This window comes from Phycodurus eques, chromosome 3, assembly GCF_024500275.1.
Source record: "Phycodurus eques isolate BA_2022a chromosome 3, UOR_Pequ_1.1, whole genome shotgun sequence".
NCBI classification, from domain to species: Eukaryota; Metazoa; Chordata; class Actinopteri; order Syngnathiformes; family Syngnathidae; genus Phycodurus; species Phycodurus eques.
Genome location: NC_084527.1, coordinates 29,465,698 through 29,486,534, shown reverse-complemented (window position 1 = coordinate 29,486,534; position 20,837 = coordinate 29,465,698). Strand labels below are relative to the sequence as shown.

Genomic DNA, 20,837 nt, shown 5'->3' with positions numbered 1-20,837 from the left:
AAGTCCCTTTAAAATGATTATACACGTTTGTATCAATGTTAGTCTAGCCACATTATTCGGAAGCCAAAGGGACTACTTTTTTTTAACAATGCAAATTGTGTATAGTGATTCCAAGAATGCCACATTGACACTCGTGAGCTAGGTCATTCGTAGATGAGGTTAAAAGAAAAAAAAAATCATTAAGGAATGAAAGAAATAAAAGGAAAATGAAGGGGGGAAAAGTTCAATAAAAATAGGAAATATGTAATATAGTTTATTTGAACATTTGGATTGTATTTATAATTAATTTGCAATTCATTCATTTTTCCGTACCGCTTATCCTCACGAGGGTCACGGGCGCGCCGCAGCCTATCCCAGCTGACTTGGAGCAAGAGGTGGGGTTCACCCTCAACTGGTCACCAGTCACCATGGAAAATTGTTTTCGAGTAAAATAATAATCCATGCACAATTAGTTTTTATTGTATTGTTTATAATGAGGCGGCACGGTGGACGACTGGTTAGAGCGTCTGCTTCACAGTTCTGAGGACTGGGGTTCAATCCCCGGCCCCACCTGTGTGGAGTTTGCATGTTCTCCCCGTGCCTGCGTGGGTTTTCTCCGGGCACTCCGGTTTCCTCCCACATCCCAAAAACATGCATGCTAGGTTAATTGACAACTCTAAATTGCCCGTAGGTGTGAATGTGAGTGCGAATGGTTGTTTGTTTGTATGTGCCTTGCGATTGGCTGGCAACCAGTTCAGGGTGTACCCCGCCTCCTGCCCGATGACAGCTGGGATAGGCTCCAGCACGCCCGCGACCCGAGTGAGGAGAAGCGGCTCAGAAAATGGATGGATGGATGTTTATAATGACTAGATTGTGATACGTTTGTCAATTATTTGATAAAATAATGAACAAATAAAGATGATTCTGATTCTGAACATTTCAAATTATTATACATACTTTGTTATTTTAAAAATGAGATAATCCCTGATTATTTTTTCGAATTTATAATCAAATGTGTAAAACTGAAAATGAGGTTGTGCGGTCAATATTTGTTCTGCGCGCGTGTGGCACGCACACGCGCACGCACGCACGCACGAGCAGGTGCTGCAACTGAGAAAACTGACTGCTCGACAATGGAACGGAAAGGACGACGAACAAGCCGCCGTCACACACCCGAGCGGAAAAGGCAGCAATGAGCTCCTCCTTTCCAAACTGTGACTCCGCAACGTCATTGCTGAAAACCTCATCGAGAAGATCCACGCACGTCCACGAGCGCGCGACGGAGATCCGGGGGAGCCATCATCAGCACCATCGCCACCGTCCTGCCGCCGCCGCCGGGCTCCACAGCAACGGAACCGCCGAGGAGGCTCTCTTGTCGGCCGAGAGCGACGTCAGCGCCCGGAGACCGCTGTGCCACCCTTCGGTCGTTGGAAGTCGGGACAGAGGTGAATCCGTGAGGGTCAAGTGTCGACCCCACGTATCTGACAGCCACCTCGTGGACCCCCCTGAGCCTCACGGCGAGGCCGGCCGCGGCGTGAGGGAACGCGGCACTCACCGACACCACCGCCGCAGGAAGCACAACCGCGAGGAGCGACCGCCCGAACCGGAGCCGCCGCCGGAGCCGGAGCCGGAGCCGGAGCATCGCCGCCGTTGCCGCGCACGCCCTCCCCCGGGGATGCCCTCTCTTTTGCACAGCCGCGACGACAGGACTCCCCTGTGCGAGCCGCCGGAGCAGGAGAGGGCAGTTTGGAGCAAAAGCGGGGGCCAGGCCACTCGGTCCCCGCCGTCCGCCAGCTCTCCTGTGCCGCTGTCCAGCACCTCCTCTCGCCGCTCCCGGAGGACCAGTGCTGCTTCGTCTGCATCGGATGGCAACCTACGTGCCGTCCTCAATTCACTCTTTGGTCAGGTAAGACCACCTTGGAAGTACTCGTGCAGTCTTTCCCAACCTATATTGATCCAAAGCACCTAGTTTACATTTGGGGGAAGAAAACAAAAATACAATGGTGGGAAGTAACAGAGTACAAATACTTACTTTTACTAGCTTCATAGTTGAGCTCTTGCTTGATTGATTGATTGATTGATTGATTGAGCTCTTGGGGTCTAATAAGGCCTTGCAAGCGTTGCATATAATGAACAGCGGGGGAAATGGTTGACTTGAGTACAGAGTACAGGAGTTGCATCAGTACTTCCACCTTTAGTAGGTACATACCATCTGCCATCCAGTGGAAGAGCATTTAATTGTTTTTGCCTGACACTATAGGTCGCTGCCGTACATATATAAACAATTGCATACATTATTTGGAAGTAAATAATTGTTTTGTGACTAAGTAAGTGAAAATGGATCCATTCCGGCGGCACGGTGACTGACTGGTCAGCACATCTGCCGCACAGCTCTGAGGATCCGGCCTCGCCTGCGTGGGTTTTCTCCGGGTACTCCAGTTTCCTTCCACATCCCCAAAACATGCATGGTAGGTTCATTGAAAACTCTAAATTGCCCCTAGGTGGGAATGACATACATAAAAAAAACTATTTTATTCAGGGTGCTAGTATCCTTAAATAACTGGTAGTAAATTGTGTTGAACTGTGACTTCAGACTTCACGCATATTTCAGTTTTGTCCATTTGCCAATGTGCGTTATACAGTCTGTAAATACTACCATTTTTAGACAGACTACAGGCAATCCTTCTTCTACAAATTCATTTCTTATGTAATCTATCCTCCTACGGCCCTTTTCAATGAGAGTCCTTCCTGATTGAAGTGCATTGTGCTGGGGCAGAGGAAATGTTCCAGTTGAGTTGGCCAAATTTAACTTCCTGCATGATTTATTGGAAACTGTGTTTGCAGGGAACTGCTTTTAAAATGCCGCTGGCTCCATTCTGAGCATCATTTGGTAATTTCAGTCATTTGGGCTCAGAGAGCTTCGCTACCTTTTTATCAGTAGTGCAACAATACATCTATCTGTATGGAATTCTTCGATACGCACCAAATGACAATACGGCATTTTATACTCTATCAACCTCTGACAATGAGGAGCGATGTTAAACTACTCTGCCCTATGCCTTGTTGTTGCTCCTCTTGCATTCATTCCGACTAAGGAAGGCTCAGGGTTCAGAAATTCAAAAGTACAACGGTATGTTGGAAGTGTCACACGATGCTTAACTTCGTCGGCGGAAACACAACAAACATTACATCACAGTTACACCAACATAACCCCAATGAGAAAGCCCACGCAGGCACAGGGAGAACATGCAAACTCCACACAGGCGGTGCCTGGATTTGAACCCCGGTCCTCCGGAACTGTGAGGCAGATACGCTATCTTTTATATATATGAAAAATATCATGAAATATTTCACTCTGAGTGTGTGTAGTGCATCTCTATAATTAGTTTCCCTTTCTGAATTGAACTACCTAACTAAATTAGGCGTTTTACACCTAATTTATTGAGGTGTACCTGTTACTGTACCTGTGACTACTGACAGTGCCAGGGATATAGCTAATGCTGTTTAGGGCTGCTGGGCTAGATATGGTATAACTTTTATTTTCTAAGAAGCTATTTATTTGTTAAATATACTCTGTTGCTAAGAATGCACCGCAGAAGATAGGTGATTTGTCCATCAGATACATTTTTTTATTATTAGTTATTTTTACATGTTGGTAATTGCAATAAATTAATTAAAAACGGCAAGCAAATTTATCTTTTTTTGCATCAAAAAATATAGAACCGTGACACTGAAGTGTCGAACCGAACCGTGAATTTTGTGTATCGTTGCACCCATAAGTATTATCACCTTTCTGCATAAGTTTCAGAAACAAAATTCATTTAAGAAGTCATTCCCAATGCAGTGATGGTATATTTTTTTTTCCTATTTAGGTTTGAAGTGTATCTTCGAAAAGAGACATACATATTCTTTGTAATGATTAGATCCACTATAAATAAATGTTTACTGCTGTGGCTCTTTGCAGAGCATTGTTACATCCAGCACTACATTTACTGTAGATACATGTGCTGCTCTCACACAGTCTTTGAGGGGAGTGTGTCTGCTGTAGGTCAGAGTGACCTTGGCTCTCCCTGCAGAGGGCAGAGGATGTCACGCGGGGGTAGGTCGGCTGCAACTAACATGATGCATGGCGTGAATAAAATGGATCATTTTTGAAGGGCAAATTCAGCTAGGCAAGAGAAGAAATCAGTCCAAAAATGTGACTGCCAGAGCCTTGTAAGTTGTAACACCTTCTTTAGCACAATATGTTTACACGAGCATTTTGAGGCATGATTGGGAAAACAGAACTCTTTTAGTCCATATGGTGTTCTGCTTATTTCGGCCTTTGGTTATTATGCATCTGCACTCAATTGTATAGTTTGGTCCATGTAACATTAAAACACCGCCCCTTCAATAGGCGTACTCCCCTTTCGAACTGAGTCTGCTTTGTCTTTCTCAGTTTGTCTCCCAGAAACGCATTCTTTCTCTAAAGGGAAGCTTTGCAGTGATTACTTCTATTCACACAGAAAAACAGGTAGTTGTTTAGTCGGTATAGTTCTTCAGTCCACATGGGTCTTGTTGAAACCAGAGTTTATGCTCCTCTCAAAAGTCAAGCTGCAACTGTTACGGAGAAAAGGTCCTCCTGGTCCTTTTTAATGCCGTTTTTCTCCTTTGGTATGGGCAACTACTTACCTTCACCCCTCACAATGGTAAGAGTCACATACTTTTGCATGCTACCCTGCCTTCCTCCCTTCTGATCATTGTTGCTTGGAACTATATCTAGATCTGAACAAAAAAAAATGTCACATGATATTCAATTAAAATGTGCTGTCTCTTTGTATTTGAACTAAACTGAAGACTGTTTATGTAATTTGGGATGTGCACAACTTAAAGACTGTTTGTCTGGGGCTGCTTTCAAATGAACGACAGACCCCTGTGTTTGTCTAAAGCTATTTTCTCAAAAGCGCTGTAGTCTTCATGTAGTCTTTGCGTACTTGTGCAGATATATTGACTTTCTCCTTACTGTTCCTGTGACAGTGTAGTTGTAAGGTGCCCGTCTGTACGATGTGTCAAGTAAACTGTTATGCGTGACGAATGGAAACTTGGCAGTATGCCTTTGTATCGATGCTTTTAACTTGTTTTCATACTCTACATTCTCTACGTCATGCACACTTGCACAACTCACTCACAATTACAACGAGAGTCCAATAAACACTCTCGTCTTGCATAACAATACCCTTGTGCTCCAACTCGTGAATGATGCTTGAGAATACTATCGTGAGATGTATAATCCCCAGTTCCAATGAAGTAGGGACATTGTGTAAAATGTAAATAAACACAATACAATGAAGCCAGTTTGACAATGTCTCAAACATAGATAATATACATGTTTGCTTTAAAACAGACAGATGTTTATGTGTTCAGACCTTATTTACAGTCTGCCTGCACTTCGCCACACCTTAACTGATGAAGAGAAAACTTTGTCCAAATATGTTTCTCACTAGAACCTTGTACATCGTCTGTAGGACGTAATCAACAATGCACTCCTAATTGGACTCAAGATAGCCTGCCTGGCTCAGCTCCTCACAGGAAGGTATTCTTTTACAAACACCAATTCCAGTGAAGTTGAGACGTGTAAAATGTAAATAATCGTTATTTGCAAATCCTTTTCAACCTATATTGATTTGAATACACTACAAAGGCAATATATTTAATGTTCAAAATGATTTTTTAAGCAAATATATTATATATATATATTATATATATATATATATATTTTATATATATATATATATATATATATATATATATAATATTTATATTATATTATAATATAAATTTGGTGACTGCAACACGTTCTAAAAACGTCGGGACAGGGGTAACAAAAGAATGGGAAAGAGGAGGCTTCCTTAAAAAACACGTTTGGAACATTCCACAGGTAAACAGGTTAATTGGAAACAGGTGAGTGTCATGATTGGGGGTAAAAAGAACATCCCAGAAAGGCTCAGTTGTTCACAAGCAAGGATGGGGCAAGGTTCACCACTTAGTGAACAACTGAGTGAGCAAATAGTCCAACAAGAATAGGTGAAGAATAACATTGCAAAAAATTTAAGGATTTCATTATCTAAAGTGCATAATATCATCAAAAGATTCATAGAATCGGGAGAAATGTCTGCACATAAACGGCATGGCCAGAAACCAACATTTAATGCCTTTGACCATCAATCCTTTAGGTAGCACTGCATTAAAAACCGCCACATTGTGTAAAGGATATTGCCACGTGGGCTCAGTAACATTTAACAAAACTTTTGTCAGCTAACAAAGTTCATCGCTACATCTACAAATGCAAGTTAAAATTCTACCATGCAAAGCAAAAGGCACATATCAACAACATCCAGAAACACCGCCAGCTTTTCTGGGGACAAGCTCATCTGAGATGGACTGATACAAAGTGGAAACGGGTGCTGTGGTCTAATGAGTCCACCTTTCCAATTGTTTTTTGGAATTCAGGGATGTCGTGCTCTCCGGTCCAAAGAGGAAATGGACCAGCATCAGCACACCCCCACAGCATCTGTGATGCTATGGGGGTGTGTTAAGGGCCCATGGCATGGGTAACTTGCACATCTGTGAAGGCACCATGAATGCTGAAAGGTACATACAGGTTTTGGAGCAACATATGCTGCCATCCAAGCAATGTCTTTTTCAGGGACGTCCCTTCTAATTTCAGCAAGACAATGCCAAGCTACGTTCTGCATGTGTTACAACAGCATGGCTTCGTAGTAAAAGAGTGAGAGTACTACTGCCTGCCAGCAGTCCAGACCTGTCTCCCATTGAAAATGTGTGGTTTATGAAGCACAAAATACAACTACGGAGACCCCAGACTGTGGAGCAACTGAAGTTGTACATCAAGCAAGAATGGTAAAGAATTCCACCGACACAACCACAATTAGTGTCTCAGTTCCCAAACGATTATTGAGTGCTCTTATAAGGAAAGGTTATGTACCACAGTGGTAAACATGCCACTGTCCCAGCTTTTTTGGAACATGTTGCAGGCATCAAATTGAAAATGAGTGAATATTTGCAAATTTCAAAAAATAACATTCATCAGTTTGAACATAAAATATCTTGTCTTGTCTATACAATTGATTAATGGTTGAAAATCATTCATCATCAATCAAAAAATTTGCAACTCATTGTATTCCTGTATTCTCTATTACACAATGTCCCAACGTCATTGAAATTGGGGTTTGTAAAAGAATTCTGTCCTTAGGAGACGAGCCAGGCAGGCCGTCTTGAGTCTAATTAGGAGCCCATTAAAGATTACATCCTACAGAGGATGTAAAATGTTTTCGTAAAAAAAGATTATGTGGAAAAAGGTTTGTCTTCATCAGTTAAGGTGTGGCCAAGTGCAGGCAGACTGTAAATAAGGTCTGAACACATGGATATTATTTAACATGGATATTATTTATGTTTGAGACACATTGTCAAACAGACTCCTTTCACAGCGACACTAGTTTACAACAACCTAGTTTTCCACATCACATCTTTCAATTTCCACTTTTCTTGCTATTCGATTGGTAACAAGTCGAAAACTATCTGCAAGAACTACTGTATAGGATTGAAACAAGACCGAGTCTGAAAAGTTAAACATACTGAGCCGTTGCATGAATTCAACAATATTAGTTTAGCTTGTTCTGTTATCGTACCTACCTTACACCCTACCTAAGACAACCTCAAAGAAAAGCAACAATGACAAAAAAAAACATTAGGAACAAGAGTATGTTAAATAAAAATGTGAACAAAAAAAATAATTATGAGTTCTCCCCGTGCTTCTGTGTTTAACTGACAACTGTCTCCCAGCAGTAATAATGTACCCAAATACAGTATTTCATTTTTACTCATAGATAAACTTGGCAGTGGTGTAGGACCCCACGTCAACATACGGTTTCTAATCATTTGTTTACCTATTTAGCTACATGAAAGGTGAACCTTTTTAGGGACACCTAAGTATAATTAAGTGTAGTTCTACAAGACTACAAACTACTGGGTGGACTTAATGAGTCTGGAGAATGTATGTACATACTGTAGAGTTTTCTTCTCTACTGCCTTAAAACAGCGCCTTAACACTCAACAATTCTCAAATTTGGCAAATACTGTACATACAAAACACGAAGTGACAATTTGTGATACTCTGATGTTATGTACAACTGACAGGCTCTTTCATTTTCACATGCAGTATACTGTGTATGCACATATACTATGTATGACTATCTGTAAAGAGCTCGCAATGCATGGCATGTGCGAAGAAGTAGAGAACAATTTGCTGTCACTGAATGTGCTGTCGTTCAATGACCTGACAGTCATGGCGACAGGAATTGCTGATGATACGTATTCAATTGTCTGCTTGTGTTCCTTGTGTCGTAGATGTTTTCAGCTCCTTCAGTCATCAGATCTTTGGATCTGACGTCAAGACACAATGTTGTGTTTAGACTCCACTCCTCCAGCTGTTAACCCTTTAGGGTTCTGGGTTATGTCTGCCGCCGTCTCTGCCCTTTAAAGGTTGCGTTCATTGTAAGCAAGCGTTGGAGGAAATAATAGGAACACACGTACACATTCTTTTGTTAACACTGTATTACGGTGTGGGATGATGGGGAAAAAGAGCCGATTCAAACATGAAATACTTTCTACTGTTTTACGTTTACACCAGTAGGTTAAGGAGATCATTGATGATCTTTGTTTGGGCATCGGTCATGTTTTTCTTCCCCCCCCCCCCCCCCCCCCCCCCCCTTGTACTGACAAATGATTTATTGTGTTTTCTCACTAGGACAGAGAGCTCCGTCCAGAGGAAATGGATGGTAAGTTGATTTTTCCTCAATAATGAGCAACCAAGAATACACACTCTTGGGAGTGAAATAAAAGCATTGCATGAAATGAATTACTGTTTTCTATAGGCACTTTTAGCACTTCTGTCTTTGCTTAACAGAGTTGCGGGACGCATTTAAAGAGTTTGACAAGGACAAGGATGGTTTTATCAGCTGTAAAGACCTTGGAAACTGCATGAGAACTATGGGATACATGCCTACTGAAATGGAGCTGATCGAATTGAGCCAGCAGATAAATATGAACCGTAAGAACTGTCTTGTATTATTTATTTGTTGCTGTAAAGTTATAGTGGTAGTGATTTTATGATGGTATTTTTCTTTAGTGGGCGGTCATGTTGATTTTGAGGATTTTGTAGAGTTAATGGGTCCAAAACTCCTTGCCGAAACTGCGGACATGATAGGAATAAAAGAATTAAAAGATGCCTTCAGAGAGGTAAGAACGTCTGTTTTATACATTAGTTTGTCTATTTTTCTGCTCAAACACAGTGCCCTGAAAAAGTATTACCTCCTCAAAGTCATATATTTTTGCGTAGTTTCCCCACTTTAATGTTTAAGCTCAGCAAACAAATGTAAATATTAGACAGATATAACCCAAGTGAACTAAAAATGCTGTTTTTAAATGGTGATTCCATTTATTAATGGAAAAAAAACATTCAAAGTTACGTGGCCGTGTGTGAAAAAGGAATGCCTCCCTAAACCTAATAACTGGTTAGGCCATCCTCAGCAGCAACAACTGAAATCAAGAGTTTTCTATAACTGGCAATGAGTCTTTCACATCTCTTTGGAGAAATTTTGGGAAAAAAGAGGGTTTTCGAGCATGAACAGCCTTTTTAAGGTCATGCCACTGCATTTCAATCGGATTCAAGTCTGGACTTTGACTACGCCACTCCAAAACGTTCCTTTTGTTTATTTTAAGCCATTCAGAAGTTGACTTCCTGGTGTGTTTTGGATCGTTATCCTGCTTCAGAACCCAAGTGTGCTTCAGCTTGAGGTCACAAACTAATGGCTGAACATTCTCCTTCAGGATTTTCTGTTAAAGACCAAAATTTATGGTTCCATCAATCACAGCAAGTTGTCCAGGTCCTGAAGGAGTAAGCACCCCAAGACCATCACTCTACCACCACCATGTTTGACTCTTGGTAGGATGTTCTTTTTCTGAAATGCTGTGCTATATTTACGCCGGATGTAACAAGACACACACCTTCCAAAAAGATCAACTTTCATCTCGTCAATGTATATCATATTCTCCCAAAAGTCTTGGAAATCATTCAGATGTTTTTTGGGGGAAAGTAAGACGATCCTTTATGTTGTTTTTGGTCAGCAGTGGTTTTCGCCTTGGAACTCTGCCATGAATACCATATTTGCCCAGTCTCTTCCTTATTGTGTTGTCATGAACACTGACATTAACTGAAGCAAGGGAGGCCTGCAGTTCTTAAGAAGTTGTCCTGAGTGGCCTCCTCGATGAGACATTGCTGTTCTCTTGGATTTGGATTTGCTGGAATCCTAAAGCTTTAGTAATGGCTTTTGTAACCCTTTCCAGATTGATAGATGTCAATTATTTTATTTCTCAACTGTTCTGAAATTTCTTTGGATCGTGTCATTTTGTTGCAGCTTTTTTAGATCTTTTGTCCAACTTGGGTGATTACTTTTTCACACAGGGCCAGGGAACTTTGAAGCATTTTTTTTCCTTAATAAATGAAATTACCATTTTAAAAAAACAGCATTTTAAGTTCACTTGGGCTATATTTGTCTGATATGTACATTCTTTGATGATCTTAAACATTAAAGTGGGGAATCTATGCAAAAATATAAGAATATGAGAAAGGGGCCAATACTTTTTCACGGCACTGCACATGTTCCCGTGTATTCATTCTCTGCTGTGATAGTTTGACACAAATGGAGATGGTGCCATAAGTACGTCTGAGCTCCGAGATGCAATGCGAAAGCTTCTGGGCCATCAGGTAAGATTTGCATGACAGCTACAATAACATGGAGTCTTCTTTTAGAGAAGTCCACTCTGCTATTTTGCCTACTTTTCCAGGTGGGTCTAAATGAAGTGGAGGATATTCTGCAGGAGGTTGATTTGAATGGGGATGGGCTTGTTGACTTTGAAGGTAAAAACCCTTTGTTGAAATATTTATAGATGACGCTAACTGATGTACTGCAGCTGACAACATAAGCCTTCTCCTCTCATCTGCACAGAGTTCGTACGAATGATGTCTCGTTAAGCTCATCCAATGATCGGTCATAAATGTGAAGCCTCACCCCTCGCAATACTTGATCGAATAGAAGAGAGGACGCGTTAAGATTTCTGAGCCATTCAAATTTTGACTGACACTGGAATTTCAACTCCTTGAATGTTCTGGAGTGAAGAGTCACCTCAAACTTTCAATCAATGTGTTCTTCCTGAAATATCTCCAGTCCAACTGAGGCAGAACTTGCTGTAGCCTAGCTTATGATTGTACATTTGTTTTTGCACTTTTTTGCACTTAATAATGTCCCGTGTGCATAGATTGCAGGTGTTATGTCTCATCTTCTCCATGGTGACATTATTGTCTTAAAATATTGCCTTCTTCTATATGTTAGACAAAATCAGGATATGAGAATACCTGCTCGTAGATACGACTTAAAGAGTGCACTGTTAAATGTTTTCACACTTGATGTGCTGACCATTGTCTGATGAAAAATGTATATTTGGGATGTCCTTTCTGTGACATTGGTGCCCCACCTTGGAGCCCTTGTAGCAATACTGCATCTGTATCAGACCTGTGTGTGATCAGCTGTTATTTGTCACTGTGCTATTGCTATTAAGCATCACTCAGACAGCCACATGAAATGTACAAAATCAGAACTGTGAAATCCTATCATTAATGTTATTCCTGCAATCAGACCACAAGCAGTTGATATAACATACCTCTTGGCTCTTGATATAAAACGTTTAGATTGATTTCCTGGTGAAGCTGAAATCTAGACAACCAAAGTTCTAGCTGTCTCCATCCTGTTGTGGTTTTCAGCACACGCCACAGTGAATTTAGAGAAGTTTCACATCACACAGTATTTCCTTGCTCACAGGCTCAAAGTCACTGAGTTGTCAGTCTAGCTTTAGTAACACAAAATGTTGGAATGACATGTGTGAACAGTATTTTACAGTGAGTGTCAGTATCAATATGATTGTCGTTGTGGTAAGGTCTCTCAAATATCTGTGGTTGAAGCAAATTCTATGCATGTCAAAGAGAGACGTCCGTTCAATATGCACATTTGGATTTTGGCCTCACATAATAAAAATATTTTGCCAAGTACAGTGTACAAAATAAATGTCAAGACGTTGCATTCCTACTTTATGAGTGGATTTGTAATCACAGTCTGATGTCCCACAATATTTGACAGAAAATACATTATTTGAATTTATCATAAATGTTTTATCATAAACATCACTAAACACATTTTAGAAAAGGGAAGTCAAAATATCCGCACTCTTGCCTGAACACAAATGCCTTCCATAGAACAAATACATTTACTTGAAGATGTCACCTGGAGAAACGTGTCTACAGAAAGAGTAGAACATGTTTACACAAAGTATTAACTTTGTTCAAACAGTATCACTGTGTGCGAGGTGGCTATACTGTAAATGTCATCTTTTATTACGTTGCGCTCTGTTTGCTCCATTATTAGGTTGCAGGGTATTACCACATAATGTTGCCCAGCGCAGTGTTTAATAAAACTCCAAGGTGTGGAATCTATCATCTGGAGCGCTGATTAAATGTTATCATAGTAGCCTGTTTGGTCACTCCGCTTTGCGCCAACCCTCGCGATGTCGTGCGTGCGAGCTTCGTTGGACTCTCTTGATTGGACAAAGAGCTCAACCATACACGATACGATGGTACGGTCCCGGAAAAGGAGGCGCGGTTAATACGTCAAGGCCACGCGGTATAGTGTCATAGATAAAATGACTAGATACACCCGCGCGCTGTGGCAGCCAAGTGACAGACGTGCCTACGTGGCAGCCATGTTGGGGAAGTCGACATTCCGTTCAAAGGCAATGCATAGACATTGAAATTAAATCGTAATTTGCTAATTTCTCAACCTATTTTCACGAGATTCTTTTTGGGTGGGTGCCAAACTGTGCACTACCAACAGAACATACGGGGAAAAAAAGCCCCACACATATTTTACCTGTGAAAGGTTACTCCCAGTTCCCTTGTCGTAATGCCACATACCGGTGAATTTAGAGTTTCACGTCAGACAGTATTTCCTTGCTCACAGGCTCAGTCACTGAGTTGTCAGTCTCACTTTAGTAACGCAAAATGTTGGAATGACATGGGTGAACAGTTGTACGCAACCGTATGCAGTACACTGTACCGGCATCCATGCTCTTTTGGTTTTCTTCGTATGCACGCTGCTCTCAGGGGGCGTGTCGTACTTACCGATGTATATTTGTGACTATGATTTAATGTATTATTATTATTATTATGATTATAGCTATTAATATTATAGGTGTACACATAAACACGTATACATTGCAAATTCATAAAACATGTCAAGCGGTAGGGCGTGAAATTCGATTACGTAAAAGAGCACTGACATGTCTGTAACAGTCTGCTTCCATGAAGTGGTCATGGGAAAAAAAGAGAAAGCATTGAAACTGAATAAACAGGTGTGTAGAGAAGGGACGATGGTAGCCGTAAAGGAGGTCGTTGGGCCAGTGGAAAGCAGAAAGACGCGATTGGTCCAAATATATGTCATTCAACCACTGCGTTACGTTGCACTGCAGCTAGTAGCCAGTGTACACACATTTTGAATGAAAGTCGTCAAGTGCCCCACACTGAGACCTCCACCATCTGGCAATATATGATAGCCGCCAGCAGTGAAATTATTCGTCAGTGTGTGTATCTAGTGAGACTGTATCACTCGTGCTAGGCATTCACTTTGACACCATTTCCGAGGAGAAGGTAAGACACATGTTTAGCCGCCGCTCGCCAGTAAACCACGTCTTTCTGGTTAGGCAGGTACGTTAGCTAGCTAGCTAGCATATACTGCCGATCATATGGTGACCTATAGTAATTACTATTTCAGTTATGTTACTGGCCTATATACCAAGTCCGTGTTGTAATATGATTGGCTTCATCTTTAACTTAAATGACGTTTAATATCGTTGCTGTTGTAGTATGTTATTTCCTGCTACCGGGTAGTGGCACTGCTAGCATCCTGGCTAACTTACTCCCATTTGCATGTCATCACTTCAGGCTCGCTAGCTCATTTTCAAGTGCTGCTAATGTCGTACGGGTATAAATGGCGGTCGTGCCTTCTTCATGCAGTGACTGAAACTGTGCCGCTTGGCAGTGCCTGTCTCCGTGGCGATGCAGCGGCTCACGGCGCAGCTCTTCGCCGGGATGGTTGCAGCGGTGCTGTCCGTGCTGCTGGTGCAGTGTTGGGCGGACGTCGGCGGCCCCAACCTCGCCGAAAGGGTTATCTGGGCTGTCAATGCTGGAGGGGAAGCGCACGTTGACGTGCACGGTATTCACTTCAAAAAGGACCCTTTGGAAGGCAAACTCGGTAAAGGTGAGTAAGCAGGACGTCTGTATCAGTATGAACCTACATGCACACGATTGAGATAATTACACTAGTGTAAATACGTTGTATTACACTTATTACACGAGTGTAAATAAAATATAAGATAAATAATTTTTGTGACAATGGTGGAGTGCAGATTAATTGTGAAAAGGCGTATACAGTATAAAGAAAGTATGGACACTCTTTAAACTCACCACAATGCTCTGTCATTGGTTAAATCACCATCACATGGTTTATGGGCACCATTTTGTTACCCAATGCCTCCATTTCCCCCATAGTAGGTATGTTACTAAAATATTCGAACTACCTGTAATCAAAATAGGGCTAATTTTATTTGTGTTTCTATTTTGTAAGAATTTGATCAGACTTAAAGATTTAATTCGCCAGCCAATTGCACGGCATATATAAACAAACAACCGTTTGCACTCACATTCACACCTACGGGCAATTTAGAGTCTTCAATCATCAAACTAACATGCATGTTTTTTGGAATGTGGGAGGAAACCAGAGTACCCAGAGAAAACCCATGCAGGCACGGGGAGAATATGCAATAATCCCCACACAGGCGAGGCCGGATTTGAACCAGAGTCCTAAGAACTGTGAGACAGATGTGCTAACCAGCCGTCACCGTGCTGCCTTCAGTGTAAATCATGAGGAAATTTGTGACGGAAACCTTGACTCTTTGGTAGAAAATTTCCCATAAGTTCATTTTATTAGTTGAAAATGTGATGTCTAAACAACCCATTTTCAGATTTTTCAATGGCAACGTCAGCTCAAGCCATCTCATTTTGCGGGCCAGACTGAGAGCAGGCACATTGTAAGAATTACTTCAAACCTCACAGAAAATAACAATAATAATAGTGCTTCGCCCATATAGTTTTCAATCATGTCCAAATCCTATGAACGTGTGATTTAAGACTCCAAAATTTTCCTCTTTGTCAGAACCACGTAAATCTGAATTGAAAATTGAGAAAACGAGGTAGTAAAGGGATTTCCCAGCATCAACATTAGAAAAGAACACTGACTACCTTGTACAAAACAATGGGAAAACGTGATTTTGGTGGACCGCCGCTAAATCCAAGTGCCGGAAACCCAGCACAGCGAAATGGAAAGAAAGTGTCTGCCATTTTTCTGGATTTAGTAACATATCTACCCATAGGCGTTTGGTTCAATGTGGGGTGGCTTTGCCCAGTTTTTGCAATTTTGTGGAGTTTGCATGTTCTCTCCGTGCCTGCGTGGGTTTTCTCCGGGCACAACGGTTTCATCCCATATCCCAAAAACATGCATTAATTGGTGACTCTAAATTGCCCTAGGTGTGACTGTGAGTGCGAATGGTTGTTTGTTTCTATGTGCCCTTCAATTGGCTGGCAACCAGTTCAGGGTGTACCCCGCCCCCTGCCCGATGACAGCTGGGATAGGCTCTCGCACGCCCACGACCCTAGTGAGGAGAAGCGGCTCAGAAAATGGATGGATAGTTGGATAGGTGGATTTTTTTTTTTTTCTCCAAATGGTTTGTTGTGAGGCCGTAGGCTGTTCCACTTGTACAGGACGAGGCGTACAGATGCATTATCTCCTCAGAAAACCCAGAAAGTCGATGTATTATTCATACATTGAAAATAAAGTGACTATTTCTTTTTGAAGCGTCAGGCTAGGGCTGCACAATTTATCGAATTTTAATCGTCATCACAATTTTGGCTGGCACGATTTAATGAGCCTGATAGTCGGCGATTTATAATTTTTTTTACATTAAAATGAAGGCAATACTGCATATGAAAAGTGCTTCATTTGTTATTTGTCATTTGCTACACTAATGAGCCTGACTACGGTTTGATTTCATGATTGTTTGAAGCCGAACTTGCTAAAATGTTGTTTTATTTATGGCCAGTGTCTTCGGGCAAAAGTTAAATACATGTACTGCGGCTGAAATAAGTATTTAACACGTCACCATTTTCCTCACTAAATATACTTCCAAAGATGTTATTGACCTGAAAATGTCACCAGATATTGGGAACAACCCAAGTAATCCATACATACAAAGAAAGTAGAAAAAATAAGATCCGAAATTAACTTGTGTGTAAAAATGTGAAATCACAGGGAAAAGGTATTGAACACATGAAGAAAGGGAGGTGCAAAAAGGCATGGAAAGCCAAGTCAACACCTAAAATCTGTCAATAAATAAAACAGCAATCCAGCCCCTTGTCAGTGCAAATGAATATCAGCTGGTTCAGTCCTAATTGATGGCCTACCAAAAGGTCTCATTGCCAAGGTGTGAGTCAGGACACATCTCTTGATGGGTAAGAGCAAAGCAGCTGTCTCAAGATAATCGCAAACCAATTGTTGCAAAACATAACAATGGCATTGGTTACAGGTGCATATCTAAGCTTCTGAATGTTCCAGCAAACACGGTTGGGGCCGTAATATGTAAGTGGAAAGCCAATCATACCACCATAAATCTTCCTCGATCAGTTACTCCTCGCAGGATTTCTGACTGTGGAGTGCAAAGAATAATCAGAAGAGTTTTCCAAGCGCGAAGGACCACCCGTGGAGAGCTTCAAAAAGACCTGGAGGTCTAGCAGGTACTGTTGTCACAAGGAAAACTATGAGTAATACACTCCGCCTCCATGGCCTGTATACACATTCACCATGCAAGACCCCATTGCTGGAAAAATAGCATGTCAAAGCTCGTTTAAAGTTTGCTGAACAATATTTGGACGAGCCGGTTAAATATTGGGAGAATATAGTCTGGTCGGATAAGAGCAAAATTGAAGTGTTTGGATGCCAAAATGCACACCACATTTGGAGGAGAAATGGCACGTGTACATCACCCTAAAAACACCATAGCTGCAGTGAAGTTCGGAGGTTGGAACATGATGGTGTGAGGCTGCTTTTCAGCAAATGGTACCGGTAAACTTCACATTATTGAAGGAAGGATGAATTGGCAAATGTACCGAGAGATTCTTGACAAAAATCTGCTGCCATCTACGAAGATGAGGAAAATGAAATGAGGGTGGACATTTCAGCAGGATAATGATCCAAAACATTGTGCCAAGGAAAATCTCAATTGGTTGCAAAGAACAAAAATAAAGCTACTAGAATGGCCCAGCCAATCACCTGACTTGAATCCAATCGAAAATCTATGGAAAGAACTGAAACTCAAGGTCCATAAAAGAAGGCCACGGAACCTTGAAGATTTGAAGACTGCTTGTGTGGAGGAATGGGCCAAAACCACACCATGCGATTAGTTTCTCCATACAGGGGGCGTCTGGAAATTGTCTTTGCAAACAAAGGCTTTTGTACAAAGTATTAAGTAAATACCAAGTGACGTGTTCAATACTTTTTCCCTGGGTCATTTCACATTATTAGTTTAATTTCTGATCTTATTTGTTCTACTTTCTTTGTATGTATGGATTACTTGAGTTGTTTCCAACATCTGGTGAAATGGTCTTGTCAATAGCACCTTTGGAAATATATCTAATGAGAAAAATGGTGACGTATTAAATACGTATTTCAGCCCCTGTATATAATTTATTTATACAAATATACGTGAACACAAACGAAGCCTAAACATTGCATATTGTAATCTTTGGTGGCTCTTTCGGGACATATTGTGTTAGAAAAAGACATTGTTGACTTTAAAGTCCTTATAGCTGCTTTGTTACGGCCCCATTCGCCAATCACCCGAACCAGGAGGAAGTGCTTAGACCCGTTTTTCCAAATGCGGAAGTACAGTAGGTTGCGCATATAAGGGATTAACTCATACTGGTTGTTCTTCCGTGTTTGCTGCGATGACGTGTCACTGAAGTTTATTCAAACCAAGTACAGCACACAAAAGCTGTATAGAAAGGCATTTATTAAATATATAATTGCATATTGGGTTAAGGTGTTGTGAGGCAGCAGCGAACCAGATAGGATTCACCAGTCCGACAGCGGTTAGAGTACGTACATAAACATCCGTCAATCACTCTCATAGACGGGACTCATCAGCCACTCGCATCGTGAGCTGGGGGGGGGGGGAATCATCCGGCTGCGCCCGACGAATGCTGGAACTCGGCGGCCACATCCCACACCACTGCGTGCACCACGGATGATTTCCTCCCCTACTCCTCTTCGCGACCTGTCGGCTGACGGGTCCCCTCTGCAGAATTTGGACAGAAACAAAGGGGCAGAATGACTGCGGTCCGTGAAAGCGTGTGCTGTGTATCTCTCCTCTCCTCGCACTGCTCAAGGGCAGAGGAGAGGAGAGATACACAGCACGTCGAGGGCATCTACGCCAAAGCTTTGCTTGATAGTGGGTCCCAAGTTACCCTGCTGTACCGCTCCTTTTATGACAAGTATCTGAAACACCTGCCCTTGACCTCTATTGAGTGCTTGGAGATTTGGGGCCTCAGTGCAGACAGATATCCATATGATGGTTATATATGTTTGAAACTTGAGTTTGCTGGAGATGTAGTGGGTGTAGCTAAGACCATAGAAACACTTGTGCTTGTGTGTCCAGACCCAGCCATGAAAGGTGAGATTTCTATCGTGGTTGGCACAAACACCTCCATAGTTCGGAGCTTATTTCATTCCTGCAAGACACAAAACGGAGATAATTTCTTACATAACAGGTCTGTTCACTCCGCAATAAAAGAGGCTTAGGGGAAGTTTCGGAGCACCCCAGATGACACAGCTGACCTAAAAAGAGGAACAGTCAGGTTCACTGGGGAAAAGAAACCCATACCCATTTCCGTAGGAACGCGCCCTCAAAACGCTTCAGTAGGCACAGCGACTGGATCCCGTAGCGTTGAAGCGGCAGCCCGGTGGCGTTGAGCAGGCAGTATCCGTAGCGTCGAAGCGGCAGCCTGGTGGTGTTTAAAGAGTAAATCCGTTCGCGTTGAAAACAGTCAATCCGTTCACGTGGAAACAGTCAATCCATTCGCGTTCAAAAACCAGGTCCCGACCCCCCCCAAAAAACAACTCTTTCCTCCCGCCGCATCTCCCACTCTTTCTCCACGATCCACCTCCTTCTTCCAATCCCATTGGACGCACCGCCCCTTCAATCAATCATTAAAAAAAACAAAACCCTGAAATGTTCACAGACCCCTCGGAACGTAGGACACCCCAGTATCCATCCACACAAAGAACCAAACAAACTTTTAACTAGTTTTCACAACAGCAATTCAAACAAATACAGTTCAACACATTTTAGTCAGTACACTACATTTATATAGCGCATTTCATATGGATGGATAGCGTAAGGTAACTGTGCTTTACATGATTAAAAGCATTTAAAAACAAAGGGGGAAAAAAGCGCTTATAAAAATTTAAAACAAAGAGAAAAATAAAAGTACAATTAAAACAGCGTACGGTGCAAGAAATATCATTTAAAAGGGGTAAATGCTCTAAAAAGCATGAGAAAAAAGAAGGGTTTTTAACCTGGATTTAAAAACATTCACACTTAGGGCTGACGTTACTTCTGTTGGCAACTTATTCCATTTGTGTGGAGCATAATCGCTAAATCCAGCTTCGCCATGTTTGCTTTGGTCTCTGTACTCCACTATTTGACCTGAGTTTGTAGATCTCAGTGCCCTACGTTGTTTATATTCCATTACCATTTATTTCATACATACAGGACCTAAACCATTTAGTGATTTATAAACCAGTAGCAGAACTTTAAAATAACTTCTAAAGCTGACTGGGAGCTAGTGTAGAGACTTTAAAATTTGAATAATATGCTTTGACCTCTTTTTGTTCTGGTCAGAACCCGAGCTGCAGCATTCTGAATGAGCTGCAACTGTTTAATGCTCTTTTAGGGGAGTCCAGACAGAAGACCATTTCAAGAGTCAAGTCTACTTGAGATAAAAGCATGGATTAGCTTCTCCTGGTCTGCTTGGCAGATGCAAGCCTCCACACTGGATATGTTCTTCAGATGGTAGAAGGCAGTTTGAGTAATTGATTTGATATGACTGTTGAAAGTCAGGTCGGAATTTATAAGTACACCAAGGTTTCGGACTTGGTCTGTGGTTTTTAAAGAGAGTGACTCCAGGTGTTTACTAACAGCAATCCTCTTTTTTATTGCCAAAAAAAATGATCTCAGTTTTGTTGTGGTTTAATTGAAGATTTTGGCTCATCCAGTTATTTATCTGTTTTAGACAGTGACACAACACCTCAATTGAACTGTAGTCATCTGGAGACACTGCTAAATACAACTGCGTGTCATCCGCATAGCTATGATAGTCAACATTAAAGTTCTGAAGAATTTGACCCAAGGGTAGCATAAACAGGCTGAACAGGAGGGGTCCAAGAACTGACCCTTGAGGGACCCCATAGGTCATTGGTGTCCCTTGGTGCTATATAAATCAAAGCTATTATTTTTGTCAGAGATTGTTGTGGGTCTCGCGTTTGAGTTGCTACAAGTGACACACAAGCGTAAAAGCTGTTATCCAG

At 41.7% G+C, this 20,837-nt stretch overlaps 2 protein-coding genes across 4 annotated transcripts in view; both read left to right on the top strand.

The window, feature by feature from the left end:
• The first annotated feature begins 1,133 nt into the window (after positions 1-1,133).
• cabp1a (calcium binding protein 1a) lies at positions 1,134-12,176 on the top strand. Of its 2 annotated transcripts, none has more exons than XM_061671058.1 (7): positions 1,134-1,885; positions 8,783-8,813; positions 8,942-9,085; positions 9,164-9,273; positions 10,727-10,801; positions 10,882-10,954; positions 11,043-12,176. In XM_061671058.1, the coding sequence occupies exons 1-7, from the start codon at positions 1,172-1,174 to the stop codon at positions 11,066-11,068; spliced, it is 1,173 nt and encodes a 390-aa protein (XP_061527042.1). In that variant the 5' UTR covers positions 1,134-1,171; the 3' UTR covers positions 11,069-12,176. The 2 variants fall into 2 exon arrangements, with proteins under 2 accessions (XP_061527042.1, XP_061527043.1); XM_061671059.1 differs by lacking the exon at positions 1,134-1,885 and adding an exon at positions 4,348-4,667.
• Positions 12,177-13,597: 1,421 nt separating this feature from the next.
• Positions 13,598-20,837, top strand: part of mlec (malectin) — an 18,661-nt gene continuing 11,421 nt past the window's right edge. Inside the window, exons 1-2 of one of the 2 annotated variants that reach the window (XM_061673041.1) lie at positions 13,598-13,789; positions 14,181-14,399. In XM_061673041.1, the coding sequence (XP_061529025.1) occupies positions 14,198-14,399 (202 nt within the window). In that variant the 5' untranslated portion in view covers positions 13,598-13,789; positions 14,181-14,197. Of the gene's footprint in view, positions 13,790-14,155; positions 14,400-20,837 lie in introns of both variants that reach the window. The other variant, XM_061673040.1, reaches the window with a different exon arrangement.

Bases quoted from the DNA above. Each gene is read 5' to 3' on its own strand.
- cabp1a (XM_061671058.1), top strand. From the start codon at position 1,172: ATGAGCTCCTCCTTTCCAAACTGTGACTCCGCAACGTCATTGCTGAAA. The intron at 1,886-8,782 runs GTAAGACCACCT...TTTTCTCACTAG, and splicing joins TCAATTCACTCTTTGGTCAG to GACAGAGAGCTCCGTCCAGA. The intron at 8,814-8,941 runs GTAAGTTGATTT...TTTGCTTAACAG, and splicing joins CCGTCCAGAGGAAATGGATG to AGTTGCGGGACGCATTTAAA.